Source organism: Hakea prostrata, chromosome 3 (genome assembly GCF_041222555.1).
Source record: "Hakea prostrata isolate BN-2017 chromosome 3, UWA_Hpros_2, whole genome shotgun sequence".
NCBI classification, from domain to species: domain Eukaryota; kingdom Viridiplantae; phylum Streptophyta; class Magnoliopsida; order Proteales; family Proteaceae; genus Hakea; species Hakea prostrata.
Window position 1 is genome coordinate 61,526,519 of NC_142602.1, and position 14,895 is coordinate 61,541,413.

At 35.5% G+C, this 14,895-nt stretch overlaps 2 protein-coding genes across 2 annotated transcripts; one reads left to right on the forward strand and one right to left on the reverse strand.

Annotated features, from left to right (window-relative positions):
- The first annotated feature begins 888 nt into the window (after positions 1-888).
- On the forward strand, positions 889-7,639 carry LOC149022666 (uncharacterized). Its single transcript, XM_089150655.1, has 5 exons — positions 889-1,038; positions 1,162-1,332; positions 6,276-6,350; positions 6,538-6,624; positions 7,128-7,639. The coding sequence occupies exons 1-5, from the start codon at positions 1,020-1,022 to the stop codon at positions 7,382-7,384; spliced, it is 609 nt and encodes a 202-aa protein (XP_089006781.1). The 5' UTR covers positions 889-1,019; the 3' UTR covers positions 7,385-7,639.
- Positions 7,640-7,945: 306 nt separating this feature from the next.
- LOC149022667 (large ribosomal subunit protein eL37x-like) lies at positions 7,946-11,974 on the reverse strand. Its single transcript, XM_089150656.1, has 4 exons — positions 11,876-11,974; positions 11,642-11,777; positions 9,187-9,288; positions 7,946-8,342 (listed from the first exon to the last, which is right to left on the reverse strand). Exons 1-4 carry the CDS (start codon positions 11,876-11,878, stop codon positions 8,299-8,301), a joined length of 285 nt encoding a protein of 94 aa, XP_089006782.1. The 5' UTR covers positions 11,879-11,974; the 3' UTR covers positions 7,946-8,298.
- Between the last annotated feature and the right edge of the window lie 2,921 nt (positions 11,975-14,895).

Genomic DNA, 14,895 nt, shown 5'->3' on the forward strand with positions numbered 1-14,895 from the left:
GGCCCTAAATCATTTTTCATTCTTGACCAATAATGAATTCTTGTACTTATTTCTTTTAAATAGACATAATAAAAAATGAGAATCGATACAAAAAATAGTCTAAATCTCAAAAAATAATTGGATACAAATATGGTAATGCTACGGTGTTGTCTAAATCTGACCCATATACACTATTACTTTTAAACACAAACTAAAATCGAAAAATTTGATCTCAAATCGAACCATTAATAAGTTTGGATCACCTATTTGACAAAATATTGTGTTTTCCTAACCCTTCTTCACCACATAAAATGATGGACTCATTTGTAAATATTAACAAATTAAAAATAAAGATTATAATGAATCTCATATGAACCCCACCTTATACTATGTGATTCAAGAGCATCAAAGAAACATATTGTTCTTCTTTGACGAGGAGCTAATGTGGACTTGCCATCAATATCTCCACTCTTAACCAAGGTTGGTAAAGTGATAAGATTCATACTTCTCAGTGGAGAGGTCATGGGTTCAACCCTTGCGGACGACAATGCCTCTTTTGAAAATGTAATTAAGGTGCGCGCAAACTCGCCGCATGAACCTTAAAAAAAAAAAAAATTTACAAACTAAACCGGCTTGATCGATCCGAATTTAAAATTTTTAATCGTGCGTCCAATTCACGCCAACAAATAAACATGTTCTGTTTTTTTTGGCCAAAAATAAACACGTGTTCATACTTTATGTATATGGATATGCGAATCAGCGTTGACTTCCAAGAAATGCCGACCAAACCAGACAACGCGTGACAAAACCATAAGATTATAATGGTGGGTCCCACCACTGGTCAAATTAGCCACTTGGCCTATGGCGTGATTCTTCTTTTCTTCTCCTCCTCCTCCTCGGCTCCTCCTCTTCCATCTTCGGTTTGTTTTTTCGATTTTGAAGACTTTCTCCGGTTCGAGTTGGGAGCTAATTTCTGAAGCCTTTCTATTGATTCTTCAGGAGCTCCCAAGCAGCAAAGCAAGTTCCTGCTAGAAGCTTACATGGAGGAAAGCAAAATAAGTAAGTTTTCTCTCGCTAATGTTTTGTTTTCTGTCCTTCATCGGAAACTTAGACAAGAATATATATGGATATAGTTTATCTGATACGGGTTTATGCCTTTATGGTGTTTGTTAAAATTTCAAGCCTATCCAAGGGTGAAAGTGAGGGAGGAGGAAGAGGAGGAAGAAGACGAGGAGTTCTTTGCATCAGAAGATGAATCTTTTGTACAAGAGGAGACTTGTTCCTTACCTTCGACCAGGATATTAGAATCTCTCTCTTTACAACACGATTCTTCTGTACCCAGAATTTCTTCAGGTGTGTTTTCTACTGTGGTCGTTCTTTTTCTTTTTTTGCCTTTTGGTTTCTTAATTAATTTGACCCTTTTGAACTCTTGGAGCTTTGGAAACTTCTCCCCGACTTGGAATGCTAAAACTGATTTTGAAATTAGAAAATTTGAGTGTAGGTTTCATTATCTGTTATTCACTGGGAACTTTAGGCAAAGAGAACACCATGTTCTTGGGCTGGTTTGGTTTAGTTTATGATTTGGGGACCTGTTATCCAACTTCTATTTGAAAAAAAGTCTCCATTTTCATCTTCTGTAGTTAACCTAAAGAAGGGTAAAAAAATGTATTTGTATAATCATCAACAGTGAACATGCCACTGAAAATGTTCATTCAAAATCCCCAGAAATATTTAGGGTAATATTAATGATCAGGCTAATCTTTATTTGGTTTTATGCACTAATATTATACCATCTGCACCCATTTGATAAAACTCCAAGTATTCAAGTGGTGGGATTTAGTTTTATTTTGAAACAGGGCCATAAGGTATTACATGCACCTATTAAATAATGTTTTAGACGCTAAAATGGGGAAATGTAAGACTTCTTAGATGATCTTCTCTGACCAGGATGGGAAGGAATTCATTCTAGTATGGATTCCTAGAGCCAAATTGTTGGTTCTCAATACTGGTATGGACGTACATTAAACTATTGGTTCTATGAGTTCACCTCTTGGTTCTTGATTGATCATTCTTATTTGTTTCTCAAGGTTTTTGATGGTTTCTTACCAACAAATTAAAATACTCACAGTAGACTGCGAAGTCAAAGTAAGGTTCATCAAACCTGATAATGGTCAGAATCTGAAATGATTATACATGAATGCATTAGGCGATATGGTAGAGTATGCATTTCATGGTATTCTTCTCTACTACAGCAGCTACATCCTTGTTATTCATCTTTTCTAAATAAAAAGATAGTATTTATTCTGCATAAATAAAAATAAAGGCAGCAATTACTGAATCAACAGGTTATGCATTTTCTGAACTAATGAAGTAATTATAGAAAACACCATTAAGTTATTAAAAGACCTTCATGTGCACCATGTGGTATTAGAGTTACTTTGGAAGAAATGGTGAGAAAAGATATGAACAAAAATCAGTTGATGATTGATATGGCTTTAAGCAAAATTTAACTGCAATATAGGATACATATGCCAAGACCACTTTCTTGGGTAAAGCACTTATTGGTCATACCTGTAAAGCGTGAAAAAGAGTGTAGAAAAATGGAGGCCTGGAATGTCCAAGATGAGAGATGGAGAGATGTGTTTATTATGCATGTCAATACCTTCTTTTTCTGCTCTGGTGGAAAATAATACCAGGGGAAAGCAGTTCCACCTTCTAAGGGGACTTTCCATTTTCCAATTAAGAAAAAAAAGGGTAGAAAAAGGAAGTCTTCATGACTCATGATTTACAATTCTATCTTAAGTTGAAAGTTTCCTGTGAAAAAACTATCTGATGGAAGATATGCAGGAATTGCCTACAATGATGGTTGGTTTGGGCCTTTCAGGTTGCAACTTGGTCTCAACCTCAGGTCCTTAGTGATATGATAAGGAATTGATTGGTTTGAGTAAGGTACTCATCGACTATAGAGCCTTTAATGTAGAAGTTGTTAAAAAAGAACCACTCTACAGTAGGATTGCTGATTGGCCAAAAGGATGTTCCAGCAACCATGATCTCTTCTTGAAAGATGACAAATCAAAGGTATTTTTGGTTTATAGATCTTCTCCCAGCAGAAATAATTAAGTTTCGCTCATTTCTTTCTTAATCAAAGAATTATAGAAGAAAACAGAAAAATAGAGAAGGGGAAGGAGTTTGGGTAGATGGTTATCTCAGTCTTAGGCCTCTACCACAACTATCTCAGCTGTTCAAACTAGGATTCTCCCAGATCTCAATCAAGCAAACTGCAAACGACAACTTCATTGATTTAAAACTCTTGAGGGTCGAGCGTAACATAGAAAGTGTGTGATTGCTAATTGTTCACAATGAAAATAGGAACTTCCGATAAAATCTAACTGCCATACACCAAAACAGAAACACCCATGTTAGTGAACAGAAAAATAAGAACTAAATGAAATTAGAGGCTACCTAAGATTCTATTGCGATGAAATAAAATATACTTTCTAAAATAGAAAATACAAACTGAACTTTGGATGCATTAAGAATAGTGTCTTCTTCCACTAGATGGCCCCACAAATTCTTCTAAAATTGCAGTATAGGGTGTGACACTATTCACATGAACGGTATCATGAACAGTGTTTTGGTCTTCTTTTCTTCATACTTCAATCTGCATCAGCTCTGCCCCACTAAAAGGAAATGCATCTACAGTCTAATGAAATAGGGACAGTTTGGTTTGGCACACATCCAGTTTCAACCCAAAGAAGGGCTCTAGTGGCTCATGGATGTTTCGATTGTAATCTTCAAGACATAGAGCTTTATCTTAAAAAATTCAGGTGGGATCGCAAACTCTGTGGTCGGCCTAGATACCATCAATTTTTTGCATTGGTTTGCCCATGGACGTGTCTTCAACCATGTCTGCTTTAAACTTGGGTTCTTTAAGATGTTCGTAACCATTCATAGTTTCCTCAATGTTTTCTTCAGCTACCTTTCAACTTGTAGGCCAAGTTGCACATTATCCACTTTGTTTCTACAAATTCTTCTATTCAAGACATTTGAAACTTTAAGGACCAAATCTTACTTGACTACTGAATTGGAAGTCTCAACATTAGCCTCAACTTCATGTTCTAGTCACTGGTTGGAGGTTTCTTCTCTTGCTGCTCTTCCATCTCCAGAACTTCAACAACCACCATGGTAACATCAGTTGGTGGGGACCAAGTGTGTCTTTAAGTTTCTAGAGGACCTTATTGAAAGGAGACATTTTCATGAACTCCTTTAGGTACTTATTCTCCAACTCATACTTCATCTCCAAAGTCATAGGTTCACGTCCTCTGGCTATGAGTATCTTTTCATGGAGTTTTCATCATTGTCTAGCACTAGTTGATCGGGATAAACAAACCTTTACTTTTATTCTTCTGTTGGGTTGTGCCAGTCAAAGTATTCCTCTAAGGAACCCACCAATCAAGGAAGAGGAATAGATCCTGCTAGCCAAAAAATTGAAGGAATTTCTGATTTCATCTTCCTTATTTAACATCAACCCTAGGAGCTGATAAGCTCTGATACAAAACAAAGTAGAATTAGTTCAAGTAAGAATCACTCTACAGTCGCATCCACGAGAGGCCAACAGCAGGTTTCAGCATCAATGATCTCTCTTTTACGATGAACAATTTAGTAGTGTTATCCGATTTTTAGATCTTCTAGCCAGAAGCAGCAATGAAGCTTCAATTGTGATTTTTAAGATAAACTGATAACGTTATAGAATGAAACAGAAGAATAGAGGAGGGGAAGAAGAGGGCATAGAAGGATAGGAGGAGGGGTTTGATAAACAATTCACTAGTATTATCCAGTTTATAGAGCTTCTGACCAGCAGAAACAATGAAGCTCCAATTGCTTTTCATAAAAGATAGCTCATAGCATAATAGAATGATCCATAATAATACTGAAGGGAAGAAAGGACAGAAAGAAGGCACTGGGGATAGACGGCTACCTAAACCTTGAGCCTCTTACCCCAGGTATCTGTTGAATCAAAGATCTCACACATCTCCATATCTCAAGCAAGCAAACTGGTACTTCATTAATTTAGAACTCTGAACTCTGGAAGGCCCTTAGAGCATTGCACATTATATAGACTGAAGGGTTGAGCTAAAAATAAGAAGTGCTTGCTACCAATTGTCTTACTGCCAAAATAGAAACTTCTTATAATATCTGTCTGCCATACATCGAAATAGAACCGCAGGTTTTAGAGAGCAAAACTGAAAGAGTTACAAACTGAAACTAAAAGCTACCCAAAATTGTATCACAATCAAGTAAAATAAACTTCCTAAAGCTGAAACTATAAACTAAACTTGGGAAACAACCACAACAACTTTTATGATGAAAGTTTGTAGAATCCATGTAGAAGGGTTTGTCTAAGATTTTTCCGGTGCTGACTGCTGCCTGATGCGTCCTCCCATACCCGGGCTTGGGACCGGCAGCAAACATGGTGGAGTTGAGAAACTAAACTTTGGTAGAATCTTCCTCTACTAAATGGCCAAGATCTTCTAAAAAGCATCCCCACACAAGGCAAATATGGACCATAACACTATTCATGTGAATAATACTCTGAATAGTGTTTTGAAGCTTTTTCTCTTGTCATATTTCAATCTACATTGGACTTGCAGGAACATAAATTAATAGATTGTTATTGGAAAATGATTTATTAAGGTGCGGTTCATGAATTGTGTGATAGCAGTATGTTCTACTTTGAGGTTGGTGCATCTTGTTCAGAAGGTGGGATCTCCACCCTCAAAAGTAAATTCTCAAATTTGAATCTCAGTTTGAAGCTATATATGGCTTAAAAATGTTCTTCATTCAAAGAATCTTCAATCTTATTCAAATAAAATATTGAGCTGTACCCACCTTTTGTTCTTCAGCTCTCCTTTATACCTATAAAAATGTTAATACCTCAAATACCCCAGGAAAGAAACAGAAAGAACCATAACTCATAAAGCTACGTTACTTTGAATTCTAAGAAATTCCCAATTTAGTTTCTAAAAAAAACCTGTACCTTTTCCAAGTATAGGAGATCAATAAGGACAGTAAAGTCCTGTATTGAAATCTGAATATGAAACACCCATATATTGATATCTGAATATGATGACCAGCTGGATTGATTTAATAATTTCTTGTTTCTTTTTTCATTTTATTAGCAAGAATTTCTTGTTTTTTTGAACAGATGAGGAAAAGTCTGTTCTATTCTACTTGCACTTTTTCGAATCTGGGTAATAACAATCTAGTATTTAGCACTGTTCATGCCTGTGATGCAGGGAAGCAGTCTCAAAGCTCACCATCAGTTTCAAGAATCTCAGATGACGCAACAGCATCAATTTCTATAGTTAAAGGTTTGCTTAACCTTATATCTTCTGTAATCACAGTATGTTTGGTTCTCCTTTTTATATCAGCTACTTCTACTTTATAGTTATCTTTTTAAAAAAAATGTTTTTTTTCCTATAGACAACTATAAAATAGAACTAACTAATATAAAAGGAAGATGCAATATCATTCTCAGATAAGTTTCCTGATTTACAGGAGGGAAGACCATCAAAGAAATTGATGAAGAGAACAGAATCAGAGCTAGTTCAATTCCACGTCCTCGTGCTGTCATATCTAGTCCTGGTATTTGATTTGACTCTCTCAGATTTTTAATATTGTCAAGTCTGTGCACATTCAATTGTAGGATTCTCTTTCTTCCAACTTCTGAAGTAGTAAGCAGGATCAACAGTGCAACTACAACATCATATGTTTTCAATCCAACTTTGGGTACCATGAAATGGATGGGCTGTAACCCCTATAACTTTCGATATCACAAACTACCAGTTAATTTTGAATAGATTCAAGTCCGCAAATCAGCCGATTCAAATCAACTTGAACAATTATTGTCGAGCATCAATTAGTGTTACAGAAGTGTATACAGAGAAAGCATAAATGGAAAATGTTTTAAGTCTAAAGATCCCTCAAATTTAATACATCCAAGAGTTTGGTCAAGAACTCCCATGTTACCCTCCACGGGAAGCAAAGGAAAAAGGGCAAATTATCAGTCAAGTTGCTATACCATCTTTCTTGCTTTTAATTAAAGTATCATTGTTGCTAATTCACCATATTTCTTGCTTTGGTTTCAGATAACGATTGGCTGGTTCGAAGTAGAAACCGACTTGCAAGGGAGAGGTCTGCAAACCCAGAAGAGGATAATTTAGGTATCAAGTCACTCGACCAAGTTAAGGATAGATGCAGTAGAGCAGCAGGTCCAAGGAAAGGGTCAGATGAGCCCAGTTATCATAACAATGGTCGTACTACAAAGAAAAGTCCTGAGCAAAAAGTTCCAAAGCAGAAAACATCTCTTCGAAAATCAAGGCCGGAGTGGGTATCAGACTGGTAATTTAATCGTTTGATAACTTGAAGTGGATCAGCTTCTCAACAAAGTTATGGCCGGATTGCTCACGACAGATTCAAGTGCAGTATTTTGCTTCTAAATATTTCATGTATGAGAGTAAATATTGCTTTTGGAGTATATAGCCTACCACTCCCTTTTAAGAATCTCAAGAGACCTACTAGTTAGATATTGTTCTGTACAACAGTTGCACCATTACAACAGTTTCCCTCACACCATTAGCTATCTTGCCTTCTTTCTGTCCCTGGCTTTTGATATGTTTGTCGATCCTTTTCAAGAATTAATTGGATCCATGCTTTGTTGTCTTTGAATTGAAATATTAATTGTGATAATGGAGCAAAATCCAACACCATCGACTCAAATTTTCACATAATAATCCTCGGCCAAGGAACTGGACCCATATCCTGTTCTTAAAAAAATGGTTTGCCCTCAATAGCATCCAAGGTTTAATCGATTTGTATTGTAATCCAGTTTTAAGTAATAACAAGAGACCCAGTTTACCAAAAGAAACAAGACAGAACCAGATGAAAAACAGTCAAAACACGCATCTTAGCATCCATCAAGCTCAAACAGGAAGTGAAATAAACAACCTCATCGGTCGGATAACAGCAACCAAGCAAACAGTTTTCTTGGTAAACGTTTCAATCTCATACCGGTCTACCAACAACCCACATTTCAGATTTCACTAACAAAAGCCTTTCTCCGATGTGGTAACACATATACTTGGTCAAAATCTTATTATCATTACTAAACCTAATCCCACAATTCATTTTGCTGTCACTCGAAATCCACAGTTAAATCAAAATTATTTGTTCTGCAATTTTCAGTGAAAATACAATAAAAAAGAGGCTTGAAAGCCAAATGACACACTGCAAAATTATGTTCCTCCTATGCCATTGTCTCTAGGCTTTCTGATGACCCTTGCTCCTTGGAGGTGCTTCAGTCCCTGGAAACAAACAGAAAACAATGTTACTATTAACATGTGAATACTACGGAAAATGATCTCTGAGCTGCCAACGTGAAGGTGCGAGAGAACACTGTAAGCTAAGGGAGTCAATTTGGCATGGTACGATACCATACCGTGCCAAATACCGGTATTGTACCGAATTGACACCTTTAAATTCAAAACCCAACACTACCCAACCCATATCCATTACAAAACCCACCATCGCTCAACTACGGGTATCAAATTCAGTATACGGTAATACAGCACGGTATGCGCTACATACGAACAGCATGCTAACTAAAACCAATATTGTACCATATCAAATGTCAAAAATTCGGTCTTCGTACATACAGTACCAAATTTACTAAAACCGAATTTGAAACGGATACCCCTTAAATGGCGCGGTTTCAGTATTGGTGAACGGTTCCGGTACTGAATTGACACCCTAAACAGAATTATACTAAGAAGAATGGTTTCTTTCATACCAAAATTATATTGTATTATCTATAGTATTTACATCGTTTTCATATTGAAACCGTACTTTTATGCAAAATACCGTTTTCATACCGTACCGTACATATTCGGTACAATACGGTTTAGGTATGAGGTTTTCAAATTTGGTACGGTATGGTACTGAATTACCAGCACTGTATCGAATTGACACCCCTACTGTAAACTATGTACTGCCATATCCTATGCCAACAGCTCAGAGACCTTTTTCCCAATACTAGACAACAGAGTTCAAATCCACACACACTACTTACTCGTGCATCCTCTAATGGAAAATAAAAACCAAGGTTAGGGTTTAGGAGATTTCTGCCTGGATGAGAAAATCAAAAGGTACCTTCTCTGAAATTGCTTTTGAACCTTCGAGGCAAATGACGGAGATACCTCATTCTTCCAGTTCCAGTGGTCTTCCTCCTAATAGCCTTCACACTCCAGTTATCTGTTTCTCAAAGAAAAAAAATACCCATACCTTAAAAAGCTTATAGTTAAGACAGACACAGTTGAAAAGGGATTGCACACTCAATGGTTAATACTCAACCCAATGACTTGAGATAACAGAAAGCTTCATATAATCAAGAAAGACAATGAAAGAAAGACAGAGATTTGACCAGGAAGGGGAGCTACATGGCAATGCTCATGACTTTCAATTAGCACAAGGCAGCAACAATTTATCCACTGTACCAGTCGGGAATTCATTTTAAAGACACCTATTATTATTAGTATTACTTTCTAAAAGTGTTAATACTAAAATGATTAAATGTGACCATAAGAATTCCAGAAGAAAAGGGCAGGCCTTCCGTATCGGGTTTGCCCTTTTTCTTTTTCTTTTTCTTTTTTTGAAGGGGGGGGGGGGAATTCCAGAGAATCAGGAAATTGAAGGAAATGCATGAATTGGCTGTAAAATTCTGTAGATGGAAGGCAGGAGGCAAAAACCTTATTATGCACACAAACAAAACATACACATGACAAGCAAGAAATAGACAGACAACAAACCAATTGCATTGACAGGATTCTTGAATCAATTAATATAAAGGATGATATCACACAGAAGAAAACATTAAAGTAATTCCAAACATTAATAGCTTAGTACTATGCTATTTTAGTGGCAACCAGGGTACCGCCCTTAAATTGGATCACCATTGACCCATAAGCAATATAAATAACTCAATTAGAAAACCAAATGCAATTTTGTAATTAAGTTGGGTTTTCAAGACCAAACGTGAATAAACTACTTGAGTTTAACAAACTGTTAACGTGGAAGATATTTCTAGACACTACCAAAAAAGAAATGGGAACCTGTAAAATCAAGACCAGATAGTAGTGAAAAAAAATTAGATATTGCTTAAAGTTTAAAGTATAAGAAGGATTCTTGTTCCCTCCAAAATATGAACTCTGTCCAGAGCAACCCCTCTTGATTTCAAGATGGAGCACATGCATTAGGGGTGCTGTTTGATCTGAAACCATATGCATAGAATTACAATCCTAACTAAGAAAAAAAGACAAAATATATCACATGTCAAAATACTGAATTTCCTGCAAATTGAAACTGGCAGTAGGAAAATGGATAAATGAAAGGCCACCATTGAAAGGCTTCATTAACCCCCCCCCCCCCAAAAAAAAAAAATTAAAATTTCAGATACAATGCATTGCTTTGTTGGAGAGTTTGATCAAGTATCTCTCAAACTGATGGTTTGACAATAACAAGAATGAGGAAAGGAACTGAGTACAATAAGGGAAGGAAGATGAAAAAAGGGAAGTACAAGATAAGACAGAACAACTGCGAAATAAACTCAGACTCACAGGGAAAGGAGCAAAAAGAAAACATGTAAGCTAAGACACCATAAGTGGTAAACCAAGCACAAATAACATTCCAATCACCCCAATCCCATAATCCGTTACAATCTTATACAACACCAAAGCAAAACTCCTATAAACTCTAAAACTGGAAACATAATTCAAGGTTAATTTAGCCGATTATTCCTATGTTTATGGAAATTAAAAAAAATGTAACAAAACAAATACCTCCAATTGAGATTTTCCAGTGATTGCACTGGTTTCAACATTAAATTAGTCTACAGAAAAATAAATAAAATAACGCTTAGCGGTGATGCCTGAGTATCAGTTAGGAACCAAAATCTAACATGTGAGGCTGGCTCATGAAGTCTATCTAAGGTTGACGCCTGAGTATCATTCCTTCAGCAGTCCAGAAACTACAGGAAAAAAAATATGCCCGACTGTTTGTTCAGAAACCTCATCTAATTCCTGTCCTTTTATATCTGTCTAATTTATCGAGGTTCACTTAAAATTTCTTCTCAATAATCGATTGGGCAACAAGGCGGCTTAACATACGCCAAAAATCAACTAATGAACAAACTGTTACCACTTCTTCAACAATCTAAAAAAAACCCAAATCCAAACAATTTCAATTACTAGATGATGATTAGATCCTTTTTGCGCTCCCCAATTAAACGAGCGTTTTTTTTTTTGTTTATCAATTAACCCGATTTAGTGGCCCAACCACAGGAGAAATAAACGTCACAGCATAACATAAACAAAATTCAAAGTAATAAACAAACTGTTACCACTTCTTCAACAATCTAAAAAAAAACCCAAATACAAACAATTTCAGTTCTTAGATGGTTCTTAGATCATTTTTCCCCTCTCCAATTAAACGACGGTTTTTTTATAAATGAACCCGATTGAGAATCCCAACCACGGGAGAAACAAACGTCACGTAACATAAACGATATTCGCCGATCTAGAGTGCACGAGAGAGAAAGGGTGGTTCTTACACTTGCGAATACGAGCAGAGGGGAATCCACAGGCAGCACAACGGCTCTTCTGGAGATGAAAGCTGCGACGTCCGCAACGATTGCAGAGTGTATGTGTCTTATTCCTTCGCTTACCGAAGCTTCCCGTACCTTTTCCCTGTCACAAATAAGAAAAACAAAACAAACAAGATCGTTAATGGAGGAGATGATTAGGGTTTAGATTTCGCAAGGACGTAGAGAGATTGAGAGGCGAACCATTTCGGCTTCCTTGAGATGTGTTCTCTTGTGGCCGCCCCTAGGTGGAGATGGGAGGAGAAGAACAAAGAACAAACCAGTCTCCCCGAAAACCCTAGCACCCCACTGCCGTTTTTCTCATGATGCCACGTTATATATATTGAAACGATATTAACGTCGCTCTTTATTACCTAAACCGTTCGATTAGAATTGGGATCCACCGCCCTCTATTGTGCGGTAGCTGTGGGCCCGGGGAAAGAGGAAATCTGGGATTCAAGTAAATGTGTTATTTATTTTTTTATTTTTTTTTGTAAATCAAGTAAATGTATTAATTTCATACTAAAAATCGTTTAACCATTTACACATAAATAAATAAATAAATAAAAATAAAAATCGTTTGACCTTATCAAACCACACAAACATCACCATTTGAAATTCCGTGCGGTGCAAAGATGTCGGTTTCGGGCACTCATACCGTCGGTATGTACCGAAACTGTACCGTATTAAATTAAGGGATATAAATGTAATTTTACAATTAAAATACTTTACCTTTACCTTATCCCTAATTCCATTTTTCAGTCTTTCATTTCATCATTCACTCCTCTTCTTCGACTTTGTGAGAGCAGCGACAATGAGAGGCAGAGCGCCAAAGCACAGAGAGAGAGTTGTGCTTATAATTTATTTCTCCTTTTTCTTGCCATATAAATCCACACATAATTTTTTAGTCGACTAGTCAAGATCTTCTTCTTTGTTGATGCCTTGAAGGATTCAATCATCGATGGTTACCGAAATCGTATCGAACCGTTTTTGCAAATACCAAAACCGTACTATATAAATTCGGTATGATCCGGTTCTCGCTTTCGGTATTCAAAGTTGGTACCCTATCCAATTACCAAAAACCTGTGCCGATTGACTAAGGGTGTCAATCGGTACAGCTTCGGTAATTCGGTGCGGTTTTGGTACGGTACCAACTTTGAATACTGAAAAACGAACCGCATCGATTAAATTTTGAACGGTACAGTATGGTGAGGTTTTAGACGATGTGGTTCGGTACGGTACGGTTAAATGGTTTCGGTACGCAATTGACACCCTTAGGTTTAACTTTAGTTAATGCGCAACACTAAGCTACTTATGGCCACGATCGAATGAGTGATCAAGGTTGAAATCTCGACCACTCTTTTGCTTATATATATATATATACTAGTAAAGTAATGACACGTGCAAATGCACGTGGCCATATGAGAGAGAAAATAAATCGAGTCAAAACAAGATAAAATTTTTTTTTTTATTAAGAAGATAATTGAAACAAACAATCAAGTTTTGGGGTGAGGTAATAATGGATGAAACTTTTGAGAAGAGAGTAAGTACATGAAAAATAAGTACAAAAACTTCAAAAACAAAAAGAGATAAAGAGAATTATTATTGAAGCAAATAAATCTGAATATTGCGCACAAATAGGAATCTAATTATTGTTTTTATTAGTTTTATGTTTTTCTTTCCCCTAAACTATGTTATACAGTGAATGCCAATTTCTTTTGATCTAAGATACCTTTAGCATCAAGGTTTTCTACACAAATATTCATTTCCTACAATTTTTAATTTAATTGTTTACTTATTTATGTCCTTATCAACTTTTATTTTTTGGGCCATTATCAACCCATCATAGTGATTGTGGGCCCATATGTTGGGGGAGGGGAAGGAAAAGACGTGGCAGGGGCAGAAGTTTGAACCTATGACATTTTAGGACTTTCTACCTCTACAAAGGAGGTTGTGATCATTGTCAAGTTAAAAACTCATTTCCTTTCTTTTGATGGTTTCTTGTTATTGCTATTTTAGACATTTAATTGACTTTTCGTAGAGCTTAAATCATTAGTTGAAGTGATAATTTTTTTATAAGGATAATATAAAGCTCTTTTCTAATTTGATCTCATAAATAAAAATTTGAAATATAAAAGACATGTTCATTGATTAGTGGGTTAAAATAATCGGAATAATGATATTTGGTTGATAGTAAACAATATAATTGTGTATTTGTTCAATAGGAACGATGAAGGCGCAAAAGACAATAATAAAAACATTGAAATCCAAGTATTCTACGTATAGATCTCCATTGCATCTATTAAAGAGAAACAATAATGGTTTTCTGCCGAGTTATGGATTCAATTTCTCTCTGCTGCATATAATGTTCTCCCCTAAACAACAACACATAATCAATCATTGTTTCTTTAAATATGCAAAGCTTTACAAAAGTGAATTGCTTACTCAAAATTTTCATAATTTGAACAATTCAATGGGTTTCGTCCAAAGAGATATAAAGCTAACAATCACGATAAGAAACTTTTTCACACATCAAAATTTCATACCAACTCAACAATCTTAACTATTGGCTAAATTTATGCAGGACTGCGCTGGTTCTTTGACTTAGCTAATACATCTTCCTATGGCCCTATGCAAAGGATTGTAGAAGAAGATGACTTCTATGGAACTTAAATTGCGTAAGTCACCCCAAGTTTGTTTAACATGAGAAAAGTTATATAAAACATGTACTCCTCTTTCGCCTCAAATCTTTTCTTTGACTATTGTATCCCTCATTTTTATTCAAATGTCATATTTTGTCCATTAATTTTCTTATCTTTTTTTTATTTTTCTTTACAAGTTGTTGGTACCCTTTGTAATTTTTTATTTATTTTCATTTATAAACTAAATTAAATTAAAATTAGGAAAGAAAATTTCCTCCTATTGATTTCGTTCTCTTATATCAATCCTTAATAAATAAATTTTATTCAAATTAGATATTATTATACAAAATAACTCCTAAGTATTGTTATTTTAAATCAATATTTTATCAAAATATTATTGATAAATTAGTTGCCTTAAAAAAAACTCTCATAATCTTATTAAATTCTTTCTATCTCAAAAATAAATAATAATAATAATAATAATTGAAAATATTTTTCTAAATTTTATTTCTCAATTTCTATATCCATTTTTTTTTCTATCAAAATCTATTCATCTCCTTAAAACTTTTTTACTGTTGACCA